This window comes from Zosterops lateralis (assembly GCF_965231275.1).
Source record: "Zosterops lateralis genome assembly, chromosome: 3".
Classification (NCBI taxonomy): Eukaryota; Metazoa; Chordata; class Aves; order Passeriformes; family Zosteropidae; genus Zosterops; species Zosterops lateralis.
The window spans coordinates 16,121,895-16,144,360 of NC_139764.1; the positions used below are offsets into that span (position 1 = coordinate 16,121,895).

The 22,466-nt window shown below is 38.4% G+C and overlaps 1 protein-coding gene across 2 annotated transcripts in view; it reads left to right on the top strand.

The window, feature by feature from the left end:
* Nucleotides 1–22,466, top strand: part of HHAT (hedgehog acyltransferase) — a 145,961-nt gene that overhangs the window by 80,876 nt on the left and 42,619 nt on the right. For both annotated transcript variants that reach the window (XM_083856828.1, XM_083856829.1), the window contains one exon: nucleotides 6,532–6,676. In XM_083856828.1, the coding sequence (XP_083712954.1) occupies nucleotides 6,532–6,676 (145 nt within the window). The remainder of the gene's footprint in view (nucleotides 1–6,531; nucleotides 6,677–22,466) is intronic.

Here is a 22,466-nt window from a genome sequence, read left to right on the forward strand (position 1 = left end):
CCCAGCTGCTCAGTCACACCCTGCCCTCCATTTTCAGTGTGCCGAGCTGCAGATAGATAAAATAGCCGGTAACTGTTAGTCAGGATGTGTCGCCTCCCTTCCCACTGTCCCATCTGCTCCTCGCTCTCTTTCAGCTTTTCACCCATGCTCCTGTTTTTTTGATGTCCCATTATTTTTGGCAAATGGCTGCATTGCGGATGACCCAGATTTGGGATATGTATTGGGGTGTTCACTCTTGCGGAAATGGTTCCTGGGGTTCAGGGGCAGTGGAGACTTGGCTTGTCATTTGCCTGAGCACATTTCCTAAAAGAAAGTGCTTGAGGAGGGCTGGCACCTTTAAGATTGAGTGAGTGGTATCCCTTCTGTAGAAAAGTATGGAAGTTTTGAGAGGGACTTATCCTTTAGATGGGACATAATGGAGGGTGAAAACGGAAGCTCAGAAAATTGCACTAATAAAAGGAGCTTTGAGGCTTTTTCTAAGCTTTTTGCTGATATGCATAACAACACCACCTGTACCCCTCCTGTACTGGGCAGCTTTACTCAAAAACATTGTACCCATCCATCCCCTCCCCCCAAAAGTCCTTGGAAACCTTAAATAACAGACTATTGCAAAAAACGTTTAATTTAGTTTTTGTGACGTAAAGATGAGTCAACGTTGAATCAGATTTTAAGCATTGTTTGTCTAATAAAAACCTTGAGGAAATTGAAAGGATGGAATTGTAGGAAGCACTCTTATACTCCTCTCATACACTAGGAGAGGCAATGAAAGATAATTCAGGACTAGGTGCTATTTTCATGGTAGTTAATTTCCTCTGTTTCTTCAACACAAAAAATACTGCAGTTTCTATATCTTATTTGGCTGATAGGTTTGAGTGGGAGAGAATGAAGTCTCTAGAACAGATAGTAATAAAATATTGTATGCTTTTAAAAAAAGAAATCTCTTCTAAAACTTGTTCTAGATTATCTTGATCCTTAAAAAACAAAGGCAGATGAAAATAGAATAATGTGATCTCTAGTTTTGCAGTTTGTAGTATCAAGTATGTTTCATGTCACTCTGGTCATAGTATCTGACAGTCTTCTTCCACAGTGCATATGTTCACATAAGAAATAATTCAGCTGCTTCTCCAATTTTGTCATACCCTTTTGTTTTGCCATGTGCTTGGATCATCAGTTCTCTGGGTGGGTAGTTCATAAAGATATAAGTGTTGTGAATCTCTGTTTTACTCCATGAAGATAGACTCTTGCTTAAATTGCAGGAAATTTAATTCCTTTACATGGGACTTGTTAAAGTATTTTTAGTATAAGCAAGCTCAATAACGTCACTGACTTTATGGGGAAGTTTTCTTTAATCTGTCCCAGAACAGCTCTATAAATGAGATGCTTTGCAAATGCAGCACACGTAGATGTTTTCCGTCTTATGAGTGTTTGCTGAGAAGTTACCAGCTAATGTCTGTCAGGGGAGACTTCCTGCTACTTGTCACTCTGTCATCAAGCTGGGTTTGCAGCATGGTAGAAAACATGTGCCCCTGTTCCTTAGTCTTCCCTAACCCAGTGTGAGCTTGGGACCTGCTCTGAGGACAAGCCACTGCAGTTGGATTCTGTGGCCCTCCTAATAACGAGCTCTTGTGATATGACAAATCACCATGATGCCACCACTTTCGATAGAAAAGTTTAAGGGTTTGTTGATGCAGGAAAATGTAGGATTGGTTCCCTGATAAAATACTGAGGGATCTATTTCTGTAAAAATCTTCAGTGTGATATTGTTTATAGGACTGCCTTGTTTTGACTGCTGTACAGAACTCAGTCTTAAGTGTCTCCTCAAATTCATAGAATCATAGAATTGATAGTTTGAGTTGGAAGGGACCTTAAATATCACCTAGTTCCAACCCCCTGCCATGGGTAGGGACACTAGTAGATCAGATTGGTCAGAGATCCATCCAGCCTGGCCTCAAACACTTACAGGGATGGGGCATCCACAACTTCTCTAGGCAACCAATGCCTCACCACCCCTATAGTAAAGAATTTTCCTAATACCTAATAAAAAGCTACACTCTTTCTGTTTGAAGGCACTCTCTCTTGTCCTGTCACTACATGTGACTTGTCCTGTCACTACCAGCTTCCATCTGGTAGGTTGGATTACTTATTCCTGTCAGTCTTCCCCACAGAATTTTCTCTGTTGTTGGCTAGCTCACAGAAATAAATACATTTACCTGGACTCTCAATTTAATCTTTCCATGCCATTCAGTGATATCATTGTGAACAGTCCTGTAAAAATGCAAATTTACTGTTGGTAGCTCTAACTGACACTGGAGAGAAGTTTCTTTAAATTCTGCTCTGCTGCCTGAAGCCACTTCTCCTGCCATGTTTGTGTATTTTGTGCTCATAATGGTGTAATTAACTTGCATAGCAAATAAAAAAATATTTTCTCTCTGACTCAAAATTCCACCATGTCCTGTACGTTGACTCTTAATTCTCCCCTAAATGATCTATTCTGGTGTGTGTTGTCCTTCATCAGCTTTTTCAAGAGAAAACCATTATACAAGCTTCCCATTTCTGCCTCGGTTTTCTCTTAGAGGCTAAATGTGAAATGCATCTGTAAGTGGAAATAGATTTAGGAATGGAAATGTTTGGACTGTGAATTGTTCACGCCTGTCTTCCTCCTCCACTCGGAAACATATAAGATTTGCTTGTCAAGGTACCCCAGTACAAGATAGTATCATTTATTTTTGTAAGATGACTGCAAAGGCTACAAAACTAGGAGAGCTCTGATGGTGGCCAATTTTGCTAGACCAAACAATGTGCAGAGGGAAGTTTTTCCCAGCATCAGGCAAAAATGTCTGAGGCTAATCTTCGTGTACAGCAGGAATGGGTTTGGAATAATAACCCAAACTCCATTCAGTTCCAGGAAAGGTTGCCTGAGCCAGTGTTTTACAAGTCACCTTCTATGTCATGCTGCATGCATTTGGGCTGAGTATCATCCAGTATGTCTATTTTTTTGTGTAGTTTAAGTGCTACAGTCCATTTATTTCACAATATATGGGGGAGGTGGGGATGCTGGTGATTACTAAAAGTAAAGTATGGTAAAGTATTGATGTGAGATGATAAGACAGGGCGGTGAGGAGACATGCAAGTCAGGGTTTCAGCCAGGCAGCCATGATTTTATTGTCATTTTAACACAAGATTGCCACTTTATCTTCTGGCTGTATTTTCAACAAGAAAGAGGAGAGAGAAAAAGACAGCAGTGAAATCCAGAGAAACACCACAAATCCATAGCAGTTGTTTATATTGCTATAAGGAGCATATTGTTAAAAGCATTAAATGGCTTAACAAAGAGTTGTGGGTGTAGAGGGTTTTCAAAATTTTGTTTTGATGTAAACAACTTGCTGTGCATTCACAAAATTTGCAAGCTTGTAGATATTGTTGTTAAAAAATAAAATTCTTGTTATGGGTTATCTAGACCAACCTAATTTCTTTTTCATTGCTAAATAATGCTTCTAGTTAATTTGGGCACACTACCTGCTCGGGTACGTTCCCAGTTGACTTATTCTAGATGGCTTGAGATATTTAAAGAAAGTTTTCTTCTTTACTTTCGTAGCAGCTGAGTAAAATCTGCATTGACATCAAAGACTGTCAGGAAAATGTGTACTGCTTTTTGGATCAATGCCTAGCAAAGCTAATGGAAATTAGCTACAGCAAAACCCAGTGAAGATTCAGTGAGTGTCTAAACTGTGTCTGTCATAAACTGCTCCTTTATACCTTATAAATGGCTAAGGGCTTTTATTGTCTATACTACATTTAACTTGCCTGTTTTAACATGCAGCACCTCTGTAAAAGGTGATGTACTATATGTGACAGTTTAATTTATTTTTTTAGTAACTGTATTCGTTAAAAAAAAAAAAAAAAAAAGAGGTAGCAGAGCTTTTTTTAGCTATTTATGTTGTTTTAGTTGTGCTACTTTGGGTTGTAAAACAGGCAGACTTTAGAAACTTACCAAGTCTGATCAGTACCTTGATGGAAAATGCAGTTAAGCACCAGCTGTCTGATGAGTTATCCATCTCCAACTCTTTCTACTGCTTTAGCAGAGGATTTTTTTTCTCTTTCTTAATTAAAACTGTTTTTCCTCAGAGTTGACAAGTAAGTTTGATAGACAAAGGGAGAGTGAAAGGTAGACCTGATGAGAGAAAACACACTCTGAGCTGCCAGTTAATTCAAGCTAGCATGATCATAACTTGTCTTTATTTAAACTTCGCTGTTAACATGGATTTCATAGCAAGGTTCCAAATATTTTCTCTGTGTGTCTACACTTAGACATTCTGAAAAGGCATACATTTTTCATGTGTGGGACCATGCATTGAAACTATGCCTTTCAGGAAGAGACAAACTTAAGCTGTCCCCTTTTTATGGGAACAGAAGGAATATGTATTGGAAGTCCTTGGATAGCTTTGGAGATGTGAAAAACTAGAAAGGGAAAAAGTCCTTTCACTAACTCAACTGTCTGTGTCTATGACTATATAATTGTTATATTCTCTTACCTCTTTCCTATATTGCCCTAGTTTTCATCCAGAATTTTCAGAGGAAAATCTGTCTCTTCATGCATGACTATTTTTCATAGAATTGTGTGGAAGATTGGCTATTCCTCTATTGTACATACTGACTGATACAGAGCACTTGTCCTCAAACCTTGTCTGTCCTCATTTTTGTGCTGACTCAGACTGACTCATATACTAGATATAGTTCTGACCAAGGCTAACGTTCAATTTCCCAGAGATTACTTTGCAGTAATATGTTGAAATTGTATTTCTATGCCTGTAAGGGTCATTTATTTGAAGATTTGTCTCTTTATAATCTAGCAGTTGAAACATTTGTTTTGATGCTTACAGAAGGACCAATTTAATTGTCTGGAAATGTATGTTTAGGTGTGCTTTGAGCATGTGCTTATGTTGTCTCAGGTATCTGAGCATGAATTCTGGTCTGCCTGGAGCTATTAAAGATTAATTACTCTTTTTTTTTTTTTTTTTTTTTTTTTTTTTTTTTTTTTTTTTTTCTTTTTTTTTTTTCTTTTCTTCTTATGCTGCAGTCATAAGACTTTGTTTTCTGCAATACCACCATTTATGACGTGAAGGCTGAGCAGTCCCTGATACTTCCCTTGTTTTCTGTGCCCTGGAAAATGCTCATCACTTCACTCAGAGCATTCAATCTTTTGTAAATTCAAGCACTATGTACAGAGGCTTTCAGCCTGGGGCCACAATGTACAGGATATTTTTCCTTGTGTAGTAATGAGACAATATTTCTTGGTGAAGTGCTGTAATGTTCTTTAAATTTTCCTCTAGCAACTGAATAATGGAGAAAGCTAAAACTTCCTCATCCTTCTTTTACCATCTTCTTGCAGTCCCCACCTGCACTCATACCTCAGGGATAATGCAAAATACAGATTCAGAAAAATATAAACTAATATATGGTGGAGAGACACCTACTTTATTTCTATCATTAGAGCAACAGTACCAAAATATAGGTAATTACAATTCTTGAACATGAGCAGTAACATTTGCACTGAAAAGAGAATTTGAGATTGCACGAACATATGAGCTTTTTTTAGAGGTATCTATTTGTTAAGAGTCATTGCTCTAACCAGATCTAATCTGATTATAGAATCTTTCAGTGACGTCTTATTAATCAGGGTATTAATGACTTCTGAAGTTGTTTGATGCTCTTTGCTGTGTACTGAAGTGCTTTGCTCTCTGTTGGATCCTAATGGAACTTCTAGGGTGGCACCCTAGAAGCATGTTGCTACTGTTCACACCTGCCAGCAAAAATGAATCAAGGAGCATATTTTATGAAATAAGAATTAATCCACTGAATATATAGAACTGTGTCCCATTCTGGGCTCCCCACTACAGGGATGTGGACATGCTGGAGTGAGTCCAGCCAAGGGACTGATAGTAAAGGGGCTGAAACCTCTGCTGTAGGAGGAGAAGCTGAGAGAGCTGGGACTGTTCAGCCTGGAGGACAGAAGGCTCAGGGGAATCTTTTCCATGTATATGAATACCCAACTGCAGGCTTTTCTAAGTGGTAGTCAGAGACAGGACAAAAAGCAGAGGGCACAGACTGAAATCCAATTTAAACATTAAAAATACATTTAAAAACAAAAAAAAAAAAATCTTTTTTATTGTGTGGGAATGCCCAGCAAGGTTGGACAGCCTTCATCACTGGGGGTATTCAAAACCCAAACAGATACGGCCCTGAGTAGCCTTCTCTAACTGATCTTAGTTCGATCTTTCTAAGTAACCTCCAGGGGTCCCTTCCAGCCATAACTATGATTCAGGACTGCTTTTAATGAGAACCCTTACTCCAACTTGAATGGCATTGGTGAGAGGTTCTTTTAGATATTTAAAAATCTTTGGGATCTGTTCCGTAAGGATTTGAACTTCAATATGAAAGTTGTTTATTGTAATGGCAATGTCTTTTCCTAATGCTGCTTAAAAATTTTCAGGGATTGTTAACTTCATCTGCACCTTTTGTTTTGCCCCTCAGGAACGTTTCTTCTCGCCAAGATTTCGTCGTCGACTTCATGCTGTCCTGGCATCTGTTAGCACTTCAATGCTGATTTTATCAAATCTAATATTTCTTGGAGGAAATCAAGTTGGAAAAATCTACTGGAACAGGATCTTTATGGAAGGCAAGTATATTTTTATATGCTTTCTAGATAACAAAATGTTCCAAATGCTACCTTGGGTGGGCTGAGCCAGGTTTTTCTCTCAATGCATTAACTGGGAGTTAATTTTTTTCTGGTCAAAATGACCAAAAATCTGAGAAAATTTAAATAAGTCTGCAGGCTGCATGACTACAAAGAAACATTGCCTTTCTCCCATTCAGATCTAGAAGGAGGGCTGTCAGGCTTCTCTGTCAAGTGAAATCACTGAAGAGCAAGTAATAAATGTGTGACAAGTTACCAAGCTGAGTTTTTTCCCCACTCTGCATTTCACACACATCAGTAAGAATAGATGCACTGAAGCCAACCCCACAGATTCTGTGGACAGTTAGTGGGTAAGATCTGCATAATACAGCATAATCGAGCAATTAATGTTTGGTGGGTTTTTCAGGTTGGGGACCCACTGACTATTGAGGACAAGTGTGGGGAGAGGGGAACTTGGGTGGCAGTATCAGCCTGTGGTGCTGCTGAATAAACAGTATGGGATGTTGTGCTCTGAGCTGACTCAGGAGAGACAAGTCGAGCTTTAATTATTTTGCCAGAGGTCAGTGTAAGTAGGACCAGTTTTCTTTTTAGGTTCTTACTGCTGCCAGTCAAATGAAGATCTTGTAGAGGAATATTTCTTCCTCTTGAGGGAAGTACTTACAGGCTTCTGTGCATAGAAGTGCTGTCTTAAAAAGACCACCACTGTCTATTGCAGTGTTTTCTCCTCTCGTTCCTTTCAATGGCTTAGAAATCAGCTCTGGAGTTCCAAGATCCTACTTAAGCATTCCAAAATAGTGAAAATCTTAAAGACTAAGTTATGTACATGAGTGGAACAATGTATCTTCTGAACTAAAGGGAAAAAAACACATTCAAAGAGCTTGAAGAAAGGAACATTTTTTATCATGAAATATAGTGAAGCTTTTTGCTGGGCAGGAAAGAGGGTGTACTAGTTTTTGCTCTTTAAAGCATAAAATACTTGTTTTCTGTTTTTTTGAAAGGCTTTGTTTTCTCTTAAATTGTTTCTTTCCAGTTAGTTGGCTAATAGTAGAAAATAAGCTAGAAGAGGTTGAAAATAAATTTAGGTATCTCTTTTTATTTATTAAAAGAAAGCGAAGTTTTCTATCTCAAGCTTATAGCTCCATATGAATTATTTCCATAATGCAATCTATATATATATGAGAATAAATATCAAGAAAGAATGCCTTCCTTGTTAGAAGGGTTAGCAGTTGTGCTGGGGTTTGCAACTGATGAAGGGCAATGGTTTATCAAGTATAATAATATTTAATTAAACCAGAATCAATTATTGATTTTTTTTTCTTTGTTGGCGTGAGGGGGTTAGTTTTTTAATCTGTTCCTCCAGCACTTGAATACATAGAGTTACTTAAGGATTAGGTACCAGTCATCTAAGACAGGAATAGGAAATTAATTTTGTCATATGCATCTTTGCTTCCATGATGTTTTAATCAAATTAACTTTATTTTTAGAACATGAAAGCTTTTGCTTAGTGTAGATCACATTCCACTAGTACAAATCTGTGTTTAGCTTTGCAAGCTTTATATGCCTCTATTATTTGATCACTCAAATGACCATGAGTGTATTGTTTAACTGCATCATTGTTCTGACAACTCCCGTGTACTAACTAAAACATCCACTAAAATTTTATTGCATCCACACACCTGATCCATTGTGGTTTTATTACTGTGGAACAAATGTGGTGAACTCAGTAAAAGTCCAGGTTAGGGGATGAACAGACCAAGAGCAGCTCTGCAGTGAGAGACTTGGGTGTGCTGGTGGACATGACCCAGCCACGTGCACTGGCAGCCCCAAAAGCCGAACATGTCCTGGGCTACATCAAAAGCAGCCTGGGCTGCAGGCCAAGGAAGGGGATTCTGCCTCTCTGCTCCCCTCTGGTGAGACCCCTCCTGCAGTGCTGTGTCCAGCTCTGGGGTTCTCAGCACAGGAAGGACATAGACTTGTTGAAAGAGGTCCACAAAAATGAGCAGAAGGGTGGAGCACCTCTCCTATGAGGAAAGGCTGAGAGAGTTGGGATTGTTCAGCCTGGAGAAGAGAAGGCTTTGGGGTGACCTAACTGTGGCCTTCCAGTACCTGAAGGGAGCCTACAAGAAAGATGGAAAGGGACTTTTTACAAGAGCCTGTAGTGACAGGACGAAGGGGAACAGCTTCAAACTGAAAGAGGGCAAGTTTAGATTAGATACTAGGAAGAAATTCTTCCCTGTAAGGGTGAGGAGACACTGGAACAGCTCATCCAGAGAAGCTGTGGATGCCCCATCCATGGAAGCATCCAAAGTCAGGCTCTGAGGAACCTGGTCTAGTGGGAGGAGTCCCTGCCCATGGCAGGGGGAGGAACTAGATGTTCTTTATGGTCCCTTCCAACCCAAGCTGTTCAATGATTCTATGACTGAAGGCCAGTCAAATCCAGAAGGACTATACAAAGCTTGGTCTTTGGTTTCAACTTAATTTGAGTGCTGTTCTGTAAGGAAGATAACAAAAATTTGGAGTGTGCAATGCTAAAAGCTAAAGTTAAATAAATTTGTTTGTAGTCTGCACTGTTCTGATGAATCCAATTTGTCAATATTTACAGACCAAACTAAATACTACAAATACATGTTCTTTGATTATTCCTTTGTCAGCCCAAGAACAGAGGAAAGGATAGAGCTATTTGGCTTGATCTCTTGAAGCTTTTGTCTTCACCTTTATAAAAAATTCATTGGGGTTATGCTTGACTTGTTAGAACTAAGGGTGGTGCTGATAGTGGCTGGGTGTTCTGTGAAGCAGGAGGGCATTTGTTTGGGGTTTTATCTTTGTACTTCATTTCTAGTCTGATGCAAGGAATATAAAGTTCCCAAGAATGAAGATTTTCTTTTGTGCATTATGATTCTGGAGAGCTTTGATAAAAACAGATGCTGACATTCTGTCATTGTCTTGTGGAGAATAGCCTAGAAACCTGGCAAAGGACCCCCAGAGCTCTTTTGTATATAATACCCAAATCTGTGTCCTTTCACTTGGTAGAAAAAACAATTTTACAATGTCCAGTATGTTGCTGACATCTGCTCAGTATGTATCTAGTTGCTTTAAGTTAATAATTTTTAGCTTTGAGTCAAGAAGAAATTCTGTGAATTTCAGGTTAAAATATTAGAAATAATATTCTCTATTTAAAAGCTTTTAGATCTCTCTGAAATTTGCCTTGGTTTAGGAAACCTAAGCAGGGTTTTGTACCTCTCTAAAGCCAGAGAGTAGACATTTGCATTGGGAGGACATCTCCACATTCTCAGGAACCAGCCAGCAGGACTTGGAATTGATTGACTGAGGTGGCAAAAGGTTCTGCAGCACTAATGTGGCATGAAATTCCTCTGAGGTCAGGAACAGAGAGATGCAGAAACAAAACTGACAACCACCTGGGCACTATCAACTGCAAAGAGTAGTCAATTCCTTTCCTCTGTTCAAATCCCACAGAATTATGTCTACAAAGATCTGTACATCTACAGGTAGGAAAAAAATAGGAGAACAGATATGTGCTTCACAGTTTGTAAATGTAATTAGCATTTGTAGATCACTGAAAAAAAAATGAGTCAAGAACATATATGCTAAGCTCCAGCAATAAAATGCATCTCAGAACAGAAATCAGATCTGCAGGTTTAGGTGCAACCTACGATGTTGTGTGTGGCATTTCCAGGTCTGGCAAGTATTGTAAGGCCCTAAATGTCCAACCTACAGCACTTCATAGTCAGAAATTCATAGTTCTATTTTATAATACTGAAAAACAGTGTTTGAAGAGCAGCCTCCTGCTAGCATGTGTGTGACAGTGATGCAAATTTAAACCAACAAGCTCTTAAAGAAAGTTTTACTGAAGCTTAAGATGTATGAAATGCAATTCTAGATTTGCTCTTTGGTTACTGAAGAGGATCTACTCTATTCTTTTGCAAAGACTGAGTATTGTCAAAAATCTCTACAGTTTTCAGACAGTGGGGAAGAAAAGATATGGATATGAAGACACTTAAATGTCAGGGCCAGCACAGTCAGTTCAAGGAGAACCATACAAGTGGGATACCTTTGTTATCAAAGCTTTTTGAATTGCATTTTAGGAACGGGATTTAGATGAAGTTTCCTGGGATTCTTATTTGACTGATACTTGAACTGTTTTGAAGTGCTTTGGCAGTGCTTTCCACAGTTCCCATACCACCAACAAGGGGAGTTGATATCTGAGCATGTATTTTTTAGTATTTATTTTCTTTCCTCTTGTGAAAAATAGATTGAATTTACCTGGCTTTAAAAATAATTTTGTGCATTATTAAAATCACTTTATCAAAATTATGAGAGCAGAGGTCTGTGTGTCTTATGAGTATTTGTTCTTAATTTTGCTCTCAAAAGTCTCTCTGCTCTTTCTGTTCAGACCAGCCTTGGTGCTTGTTTCTAAAATGCAATTTGGCCCTGTTATTTGCAGAGAAAAATGTTCCTATAGCAAGCATTTACTTTGATCTTTCTTTAGTAAGAATTTTCTCATGAGGGACAATGTCACAAATGTCTAATAAGAAAGAATCTTCTATGTAACAAGCCATTTTTAATCCTCTATTCTCTGTAATTAATTAATTCTCCCCTTCAAAATGTAATGGTCCAACAAGAAGGGTTCTCTTTGGAAGGGCTCACTCCTGCAACCAACACTGTGCAGTGCTTTTGGTGAAGAGACTGAAATATTTTATCAAGCAAGGACAAAGGTATTAGGTTGGGAGGGGACATAAGTGTAGTGAGTGATAAAAGTCTAAAATTCTTCCTGATTTTTTTTAGTTTGCAACGAACGAGTCCAGATCAGTGAGGAAAGCACACGGTGCATTTCAGGTGTATTTTACTTTGAACAGCTGTCTGAAAGTTGGACAGCCATGATTTAACTCAACTGTAAACCAGTACTTTAGCTATCCAATTTACCTTGCCAAATTGTGAGGAGTGTCTCTCTGGAGGGCAGTTCAGCCCATGTGCATCTGTCTTATCATGGGGATGAGATGCACTGTCACTCTTCACTGCATTCAGGTGCATTTTGTACAGCCTAGTTTAGATTAGATTGTACACCCAGCCTTTGAGAAGGTGTCCTTTAGTAGACATCTAGCAAAGAGTGAATTTCACCCTCAGTTAGGAATGATTTACTGCAGGGGTACAGGACGGCTGGCTGGGCAGAAGTCCTGCAATGAAGGATGTCTGACTGCTCTACCGGATTCTGAACTCTGTGCATCAACAGCGTCGTACCACCTACAGCAAAAATAGGCCTTGTGCAAAGATGCATTGACAGCAGTGCAAAATGCGTAAGTTAACCTCTTCTCCTACGTGATGCTCTGAAGGCTAAAGTTAAAATATGTGCATATAACTTTTGGTTACTGCAGTTTAAAAAAACAGTTTACTAACTGACAATTAAGGAGAAGGAAGTACAACAATGCAATTGAAAGTCTATAGCCATGATCCTGAATAAATGATATTGTTATGTTTTGAGAGAAGAGTATTGAGGGGAGATATGAATACATAAGTTTCTGCAAATTAAATTTTACCAAGATATTCTGATCACCAGTGGGGTCAGGAGAAGGGACAAAGCCCTGTAAAATGTAGCAAAGAGTTGCACTTCAATGGTCCTTGTGGGTCCTTTCCAGTTCCAGCTCTGGATATTCTGTGATTCTATGACATTACCTGGGTAAACTGTTGGATTGCTGACTTCGAAGGACAGTCTCCAGATAGACAAAAATCTGTCAAGCAATGTAGAAAATACTGACTTCGTCATGATGTAGGAGTAATCTCTAAATGGCCTCCAGATCTATTCCAAGCCTTATTTTCATTAGGCAGTTCATCAGCCATTAGAGATGTTTAAAGCAAAACTAAAATTTATTTCTCCATGTCTAATATTTGTTCACTAATTGAAGATGGTGATGCCTTTATTTTGCCTCCAGTTTTCTCTTTTGGCTTGCTTTGAAGCAAAATCAGGTTCTATGCTAATCAGAATTCAGATAATTGGTTAATTTATAGGGAAAAGAAAAGATTCTCATTAGCACCTTACCTACCTTATAAAGGCAGGAAGCCTTTGGACTTCTTCCCAGCTGTGCAGCACAGCAGTCTCATGTTGTGTTTCACAGGGCATCTTAGGCACTGATTTGCAAATAGGAATTTCCACAATCATGACATACAAGATTCAGAGGTATGAGTGAAACAAAGAGTTTGGTGTAACACATTTGATGCAACATGCCTAAATGTGGATTTTTTGGCTTACTTTGGCAGAAACAGTAGACCATTATCTTTTGATATTAAAATAAAATGATGCCAATTGTATAATTACACTGTATCATAGGACTGAAGATTATTCTAACAATCTACATTTTTTTCATTTTATGCAAATCATTTAGTGCATGAGTTGAGAATTGCAGTGGTATCAGCATCTTTCAAGGCATTGTCCTGAACTATTGTTGATTTAGAAGTTTTGCCCTTGGTTGTGAAGACAGTGAAATTAGGTTGTTGCTTTATGAAAACTCATTTATGTATTACTAGTAGAGATGCCTAAGTTCAACAACTAAATAATTTAAAAACTATGAATTACTTACTGTGCAGCTCCACTGCTGTGTGAGATGTCAATAACAAAAAAAGATGAGAGATTCCTGTATTGGTAGTTGTATGTTCTAGTCTGGCTCATGCAAGACCATGTCTTCCTATCAGATAAGTTGTTGATTCTCTGCCTCATTTGCTGCAATAAGGAGTGTAGCTAGAAGGCTAATGATCAGGATAATCAGTTCATACAACCTCATCCTTCAGAAACTGAGTACTGCTAGTTAGATTAGGTCATAGCTTTAGCACGTTTTAAGGGCTGAGGGAAGAGGTGGAGTGAAGTAGTTCTCATTATTCAGCAGGGGTTAGTTGGACATTTTAGCTCTGAGGTCTTGCCAGATAATATACAACAAAGTCTTGGGAGCCATATTGCACATAAATGAGTTGCAATGATACATGTAATTATCTATCTATAAAGGGGTTAAAGGTGCAGGGGGAATGAAATCCTGCAGCAAAGGAACTCAATGGAATCCACAAAACCTGCCAGCTGTGGCATCCCTGTGAGTGTGTGATACTTTGCTGTCTATTCTGTGTATCTCTTGCAAGGTCTTTGCTCAAATTTCTTTGCAGCTGAAAGAAAAAGGAGGGCTGCTTCCATGATGGCAGCTTAGAGTTTCAGATGCCCCTTATTTTGGTTTGGAAATTACTGTTGTAGAGTAGCTGGCATATGGTTTTCCAACATTCTTGTTCCTCCAGATTTTTACTTTCACTGAGAAATCCCACTTGCTGCTGTTGTGCAGAAACTTACTTAGGGTCATTTTTTCCAAAAATACATTTATGAACATTATATTGATGAATTGCATAATTTAGAGAAATACTGCACAGTGGCAGAAATATTACTGAAGATGTCACATTTTTATAAGTGATTCATTTTTCTTCATGCACAAAAGAAACTTGTTTTCACAATCATTTATGTGACCTTGCTTAATGGGTACAGTTCATTGGGATGTGAACTGGCAAAATACCAAGAAAAATTAATTTTATTCTGCAGCAATAAGGAGGCAGTATTTGGGGTTTTTTTTTCCCTGCACCTCCAAGAGGATGACAGGTGTATAGAAGCAAATATTCACGTATTTTTGGGGGGCATTTTCTTCAGAGTTGAAACAGTAAAGTGTGTTCTGCCATGTTCTGTTGAATCATGTTGGTTTGAGCCTCTTTTCTATGTGAAAATAGTTGGAGCATTGCTATGTTTAAATTCAACTCTTGCTGTTTAATCTCAATAGTTTGCCATTTGTCTTTGTCTTTAGAATCTTAGGACCTGATCCTGCAACCAAATCAATGCAGAAAGATCTTCTTTCTGTCTAGAAAGTTCCAGAACATGTGCAGACATATCTGCTGGGATCAATATGATTCCAAGGTCAGAATCAGTCACAAAGAACCTCTATTTCACATAACGTATTGAAGCCTTTATTTAACATAGTACTTGTACAAGTGAAAAAAAAAATGCAGGGTAGTCTACACTGTGACTGCGCATAGAGTTTACTGTTGTCTGTTGTGCTGCATCTGACTTACAGAACTAAATAAACTACTCTGCACACTGAAAATGGGGAGTTGTTCGTATGCTATGCTGCCTTCTTGTCAATTTGCAGCTCTTTCATAAAAATGTAAGTTTGCTACTTCGTGAGCTTTGCTGATCACAGGCAAAATGCCCCCAGATTTTCAGTTACTTTGGCAAGGTTCATAGAACCTTGTTTAAATTGTTGTGAGGTTGCTAGTGAAGTACAGTATGATGAGCAGTTGTTGTAGTAGGTTGGCCAAGTCCATCTTAGAGATGTAATCTTGCTGGTAGCAACATGCTTAGTGTGGCAGCTGGAATGAGTGATGCCACCAAACACACTTTGTTCTGCTGATGTGGCAGGTCAGCATGTGGTGTTTTACCATAGTCTTTCAGAGGCTGAAGCAGTTTGAATGTGTGGACCTTTATGCCTTAAACATAGCATGGCCATAAAAAGAACAAAAGTAATTTTTGTGTCAAAAAACTTGACACAAAATTGCCATGATCTCATGGCTGCTCATCAGTGGGTAATTCACCTTTGCCTTCTCATTCCTCTGTATTTTTGCCATAAGCAGCAAAAGCTTTGCAGTGGCCCAAAGTAACATAGCTGGGTATAGAATACTTGAAGTGTTGTTTTATTGGTCACTGTGCTTGTTGGGAAATTTATATATAAATGAGCTCATGGTTGTGATGGCATGTGTGTATCTGATTAGTAAGAGACGTTATTTCACTGACATGTGCAACAATCAAGAAAAGTTTTCTGAAGGAATGATGTAATCTTTCTTTTCCTGTATTCAGAAATTTCCAGGAGTTCTTGTAGGTGCTACTTCTTTCTTGTAATTGAATCCTGTTTCTTTTGTCTGTCAGCCTCTCTCATTTGTCTTCAGATTTGAACTAGCCCTGACTCGCACTTTTTTTTTCAAATATTTTTTGGGAGAAGAGTTCTGGTGCACAGAAAGCAACCTTCTCGCAGCAGGAACTGTAACACCAGCTGTATTTAGCTTTGCAATCATTGAGACTTTCATGACAACTTTCTAAGTTGTTTATTTCCTGAAAAGTAATGTTAAAACAGCATTGTGGTATTCCACAATTACTGCCACTTGGAGCCTGCTAGATAAATTTTTCTCAATTTATAGCAAAAAAAGACACCTTTTTTTGCCCCAAATGCCAGCCTTGCATATCAGCTTGAGATTGAGAATTCTAGCAGTGTTCTTTCTGGTTCTTGCACCTCTACCAGTGAAGTCAGAAATGATAACAATCTTCTTGTAAAGATGCATAGGCCACAGAGGAAGCTGATCCTTTTTAAAAGCTAGTGTTCCTTGTGCACAGGCATGAAAAGCAGTTAAGGGCTTATTTTTCTCACTGAGGAAGCCTGAGAGGATTTTTACTATGCTATAGCACAGTTCTGCTGCATTTTTATAGTAGTGCTGTTTTGCCTATAATTTCATTCTAGGTTCACAAGCAAAAAATGTTGTCTCAGACTACTTTAGCATCTTTTCTTTTTAATCTCTGAATGAACTTATTTTGACCATCTTTAAATAGCTGCTGCTCTAAAGAAAAGAGTAGCTAAGAGTACAAGAACCCAGAAAAAAAAGTTGTTTTGGCCTTGTCTTGACTGTTGGGTTTTGGGAGAGGGTTTGTTTAGTGTTTGTTTGGGTTTTTTTAAGAGGTAGAGAGCAAAGTCTTGTACATGTGTTTAATAAAATTTATAGACTTACACCCTTGTAAGTGCTGACAGTTCTGTAAAATGCCTTGTACCTCATGTCATTCCATTTACTACTAAATCGTATGCTAGGACGTGTTTTCTTAAGGCACTTTGCACCAGCCAACAAAGAGCTGAGATTTAAGTTCATGCTCAACTTGGAATGTAGCAAACTTTATGTGGACATTATCAAACCCTGTGAGAAAGAGCACCATATGGTGGAACAAACAGCTCTGCTGTCCCTAAGGAAGCACTATGAGGCAGAAGTGCATCTCCTCTCTAAACAGCTGCATTTTTTTCCTCACTGCTACATCAGTCGCTGATAATCTTGATGTTTAGTGTGGTACCTGTAAAGGATGGATAAGCAGGGAAGCATGTGGCTCTACTATGTTTTTTATTTGTTTGGGCACTGTCTTCCCCTGAGAAAATGGAGAAATACCTGTTGTCTCCTAAAACCTTGGTTCTGTCTCCTGCAGAAACAGCACCCCTGGGACATCATGCTCTCCAGTGTTATCATGGAGGCGGCTTTTGATGACCATTTGAATACATGAAGTGCATGATTTGGGTCTGCCTAAGCTCTGTGGGATCAGATAGAATCGGAGTACTAAATGGGACAGTTCCCAGAATTCACTTAATAATGCTAGAAATATTACAATTTTCTGTTAGTGCATTTACAGCCATCTTTGAGTAACAGAATGTACCTGAGATATTAGGCTAAACAAATGCAAGAAATATTAATGCCTTAAAGCCAGTTGTAAAGTCAGAGATCATCATAAGCATTCCCAGTTATTGTTACAAATTACTTCTGATGCTTGCAGTTCATTCTGTAGTGAAATAATTATAATTTTCAGGGCAGAGAAATTGCTCAAGAGTGTTTCTTCCAAAAAAGTAATGGATTTCAAATACTAGAGTAGTTTTTATTTAATACACTGTCTTCCATTTTACCTTTCTCATTTCTCACTTATTACCTCTAAATTTCCCGATCTAAGGCGAGCATGCACTGAAGCCCAGTAGTGACCTGTTGGCTTGTGGCTGCCTTTGTTGGTGTTGAATTTTCACTGTTGGTAGGTTAGCTTGAAAGCCTGCTACAAATGTCTTGGCTGTCCATGCTTTAACAAGATAGGTTTTATTTCTGACAGTTGTTGAGATACCAGACAGAGATTTTCCACAAATCTCTGTCAAGCTGCCAAACCTGTGTATTCCTGTCCATTCTGCGGGTGAGCAATAAACGGTGTGAGTCACTTGAAGCTACAGAGCAGCACGCCTGTAGGCATCTTAAGCAGAAAATATGCTCTGTTGTTAATAACTGATTCATAATTGATTTTTCTTTTAAAGCTACTTCCTTATTTTTGCAGCTTGCATCAAAAACTGGTAAATAACATGGTAAGTTTTTTATGTTGTTAGTATCCATCCTCCTACCCATGTAAGAACATTGGACTATTGATTTTTATTCCTTCTGCCCTCTTTCATGTGGTTTTTATTAGACCCACAGCTAAGCCCTCTATCAAATATAATAATCCATCTGCAAATTCTGACTTAGGCTTTAAAACAATCCTTGGAGAAGAGTGACTTCTGTATTATACTAAAGTATCCATAAATTCTGCCAGTGGCGGGACTTTTATGTCTGCATAAAGATTTATCTTGCATCTCGATAGAACAAAATCGCAAATCCTTGTACTTGTGTGGAGTGTTGTTGTTGAAGAGGTTTTTTTTCTCTTCAAAAATAGTTAAGTGTTACTGAAGTAGTTGCATTGTTCAGAAGGAAAAACATCTTCTTTAGTAGTCCTTAACACTGAAAGAAAACTGTAGGTACACTGTTCCATTACCTGCAGATTAGTATGTATCCTGCAGTGAAGAATAGTTTGCAAATAATTGAAAATGTTCTAAACTTGAATCTTCTGACTATAATGCTCTGCCAGTCCCCATGTCTATATTTATAGTGAAGGCATTTTCTATTTAACAAGTAGTTTGCAGAGAATCTTTATGTCCCAGTTGCTATTGCCTTTGTTTTAAAATGGTTAAAACAGTGATCCTTTTTCTAGTAGGTCTGTTGCACACAGCTTAGAATGTTACATGCATATATATATATATATGTACATATATATATCCCTTCACTGTGGTGTATAGAAACTGCTTCAGTTACATTTTTTCTGCAGCAAAAATGGAATTAAATCATTTATCTGCAACAACATAATCTTTAAGATGGGGTACTATTCGTCACAGCTGAAGTCCAACTTGTGAGTATCTTATTTTTCACCCAGCATTGAGACAGGTGACAATTTGCACATTTCTGGTCAAATGGCATGTTTAAATGTTTTAAACACTACCTAGCCTGTACCAATGTCAAAAATGTAATGCTGAAAACTCTAGAGAATTGCTAATAGTGTGTACAGACTTTCACCTTAGCTTCAGTTCGTATTTTTCCAGGTCAGAAGCACCTGATGGTTTGTACCAACTGATAGTTTTTTCTGTACCTCTGATATACAACTGGGGAGAAGGGATTGGAGAAAGTTGCTGTTGTTAACACAAACTCAGCAGTATCATGGTGGGTCTGCAGACTTCTCTAGCAGTGGAATAAGCTTGGAGACTGAACTCGTGCTCTTGTCAATAGTTTGATCACTCGAGACCACAGCAGCTTTCATAAAAGCTATGGAAAATGTCCAACAGAGCTCTCTGGATGTGCCAGGAGGAGAATTTGCATGGGGATTTGTATATTAGTTAGAGTAGCAAAAGCAGTGTCACTCTAGCTTATTGTATTCCAACCTTTACTAAATATATCCTTGCAGAATGAGATTCTCTCTTCCATCATTTTCGTACCCAGAGTGTTACCATTTCATCAGAAGTAACAGGAGATTTGCATGACTAATATAGGAAGTCAGCACATAGAGCCAAAACAAGGATCACCAAGACCCTCAGGGTAAAACCATCACTAAATGGAAAGCCATCAGTATTCTCCAGAAAGCCTCTCAACAATATTTGACTCAAAATTCCATGAGAGAAGACTGCTGTTTTTAGTACCTTTTCGGTGTCCACATGCCTAAAGCCCTCATAGTGTTCACTGAGGTGTTTAAACACTATTGTGACCAGTTTAACACAATCTTCACAATGTGATTTGGCCAGTGTTGCATATTAAATTTGTCACACAAGTAGATGGAGAAATCAGGAGTCCTGGGTCCTATTTGTTAATTCCTCCTTCCATGAAGACTTAATGGGTATAATTTGAGCTGTGTAATTAATATTTTGCAGCAGACCAGCCATGTGATACAGTGATAGTAGCTAATCTTTCCAGTCAAGAGGAGGAGTTTCATGCTAAACATAGAGAGTCTGTGTTCATTTTTCTTGGACGAGCATTCAGAGAAACAGAGAAAGCAGTATTTGTTAAGTTAGATGGGACTCATTCAAATTTTACAAGCAAGCTGTCACTAAAGACACTCGGTGGTCTTTTTAAAAGTGCAAATACTCTTTCACCATTGTGTCAGACCAAGTTTTAGTATATTGTTACACTTGAAGATCAGTATTCTTGTGGTAACAGGTATCATGGTAGCTTCCAGAACTAGATGCTCCAGGCAGAAATGCGTAGAGAATGGTCCAGGTCTGGAGAGTTCAGGACAGCAAAAGCTTTCATTACAGTGAGAGTCATTGAAAGTGAGATCAGTGATTGTGTTGCTGACAGTGGCTGTAGTGAATGTCCTCATGCACAGGGCAGGACATAAATGCTGGGCAGTACTTGGTGATGTATAATGTTACACCTCCCTGAAACAGCAGGATTTAATTTCCCTTGTGGAACTGAAAAAGAAGTAATTATTTCTTTATCTTACAAATATGTGTTGGGTCTCTGCACTCTTCTGCTATTGACAAAGGTCTCAGCTATTTTGGCTTAACTACAACTAAAGTGTGAGAACAACAAAAGACAAACACTAATTAATATTCTTTTGACTGCTTTTCTGAAGGAATGGAGCTGTATTCTCCTTCTTCAGCTCCAATGGAGATTAAAAGAAGGCAATGACTATGAGGGAGGACTGAAAAAAGAGAAATGGAAACAAGGCAGATCCAGCCAATTTTTCCACAATGCAAATTTATGCAAAATAAACCTTGAAGAGAGACCTGCATTGAACCTGTTCATCTTTGTAGATTTCCTCCGTGGCTTTTGCATAGGCTCTCAATCTTTGCTTGGAGAAAAGCTGTTTTTTAGTTCTTCTTACTGGGCTGGTTTGTGGAGCAGAAAGTCCCATTGCGAAGTAGCACAAGGAGCATGGATGGCATATTGTGCAGGGCAATATACCAATAGGAATCAAAAGCACATTGTGTTGAATGAATAAGTTATGCCTACTTAAAAATGTAATGCAGACCAAACATTTTTAACTTGTAAAAGCGAAGTTCAGATTCACATCTGCCTGTGGCTGAATTAGCTTGTGTGGCTGTCACTGACACAACTGCTGAGGATAACTCCAGCAAGGTGCCTGATCTTGGCACTGGAGGGCAGGTCACACAACTGGAATTACCAGCTTTTTTCTTGGGGTTTTTTTGTTAAAGGAACTTAGCAATCAAAGCTCACATGCCCATTACAGCTGGAAACAGGGTTTTTTTGTCCAGGTTGTTTCTTTTAAAAGAAGTTGGATGGACAGGAGAGAAACAGCTCTTTGGACTCTCCAGTAATGAAGACAATTTTTTCCTTGGTGATAGAGGTTAGAACAGCTGTAAAGCTTTTTCAGTTTCTTCTGAAATTTGGAACAAATTGCAACAGCTGTCAGCAGGCTGAAGACTGCAGAATGCAATAGATTTACCATAATTTAATGAAGTCCAGCTAAGGCCTAGGAAAGATGTAAAGTCCATTTACTCTGGCTATGCTACCTCTGACCATTTGTTTTTTTACTTCATTTCTAAACCAAAAAATACTCATTTATCATATGCAGGATTACTTTTTCTCTGCTAGTCCACCATTTTGAAGAGGAACATCAGAAGGTATAAAACCTTTTAGATGCATTTCTCTTTCATTTACCTTAAAAAAAATACAAAACCCTTAGAAGAAATCAAAAAGTCCTTGCCTACAAACAGTGCCATCTGGAATAAAATCTAAACCATATTCAGTCATCTTAAATTTTTACAAACATATATTGTCCTTGACAGTGTTCCTTCCCGTATATTCCTTCCCTAATTCCCTGAACAAATAAACCAACCAACCAACCAACTAGTGGGTTGAGACTTTATTATCGTTATTATTAGCAGAGCTGACTCAAGAAAAACATACATGAGTTTGACTTCATCAACACCTACATTTTACTGAAATACCACAAGGCATTAGTGAAGCTTTGTGTTTAGCAGGCACTCTACTTTGCAAGGCATGAAAGAGGCACATTGTCCTTAATTTGTTCTTTTGGTCATGTTCTAATCCTTTGAAATCCTTTTTCTAAGTCATTCCCACGGAAGAATTAAAGGCTTGGCTACTTTGTGACTACTTTTATTTTTGCAAATTCTTTGGTGGATCGCCCCTTTTGACAGTTTTGGATTTTATTTTTGGTTGTTGAAAGACATCAGGATTCACTCTGGGCTAGAGGATGTGTGATGGGTGGTCCATCACTCTTGGTTGACTGGCAGACTGATGGTAATATTGCTCTGCGGTATCTGTTGCAGATCCATTTAGGATATCATGACTTTTTGTGGGTCATCCCCTCCCAGTCCTAATATCACCCTAAAATGTCTTTGATACAGAAGAATCAGAATAGTTTGAGGACATAAAGGAGCAAACTGCCTGAAGAGACTGAGTAGCATACCAATGATTAACAAAATTACTTATTTGGCACTACTGGCATTATTTTTTAGATAATGCATTCAGGAGAAAGTTAATCAGTAATGGGATTTAAGAAGCACAAAAGGAGATTTCAGTACAATGAATTACATTCACAGAGGTGGTACCAAATATCTATAGATATTACAGGGAGGATTTTTGTGTGAAGCACAAATAGCATACTCAGATTTTTAACTCT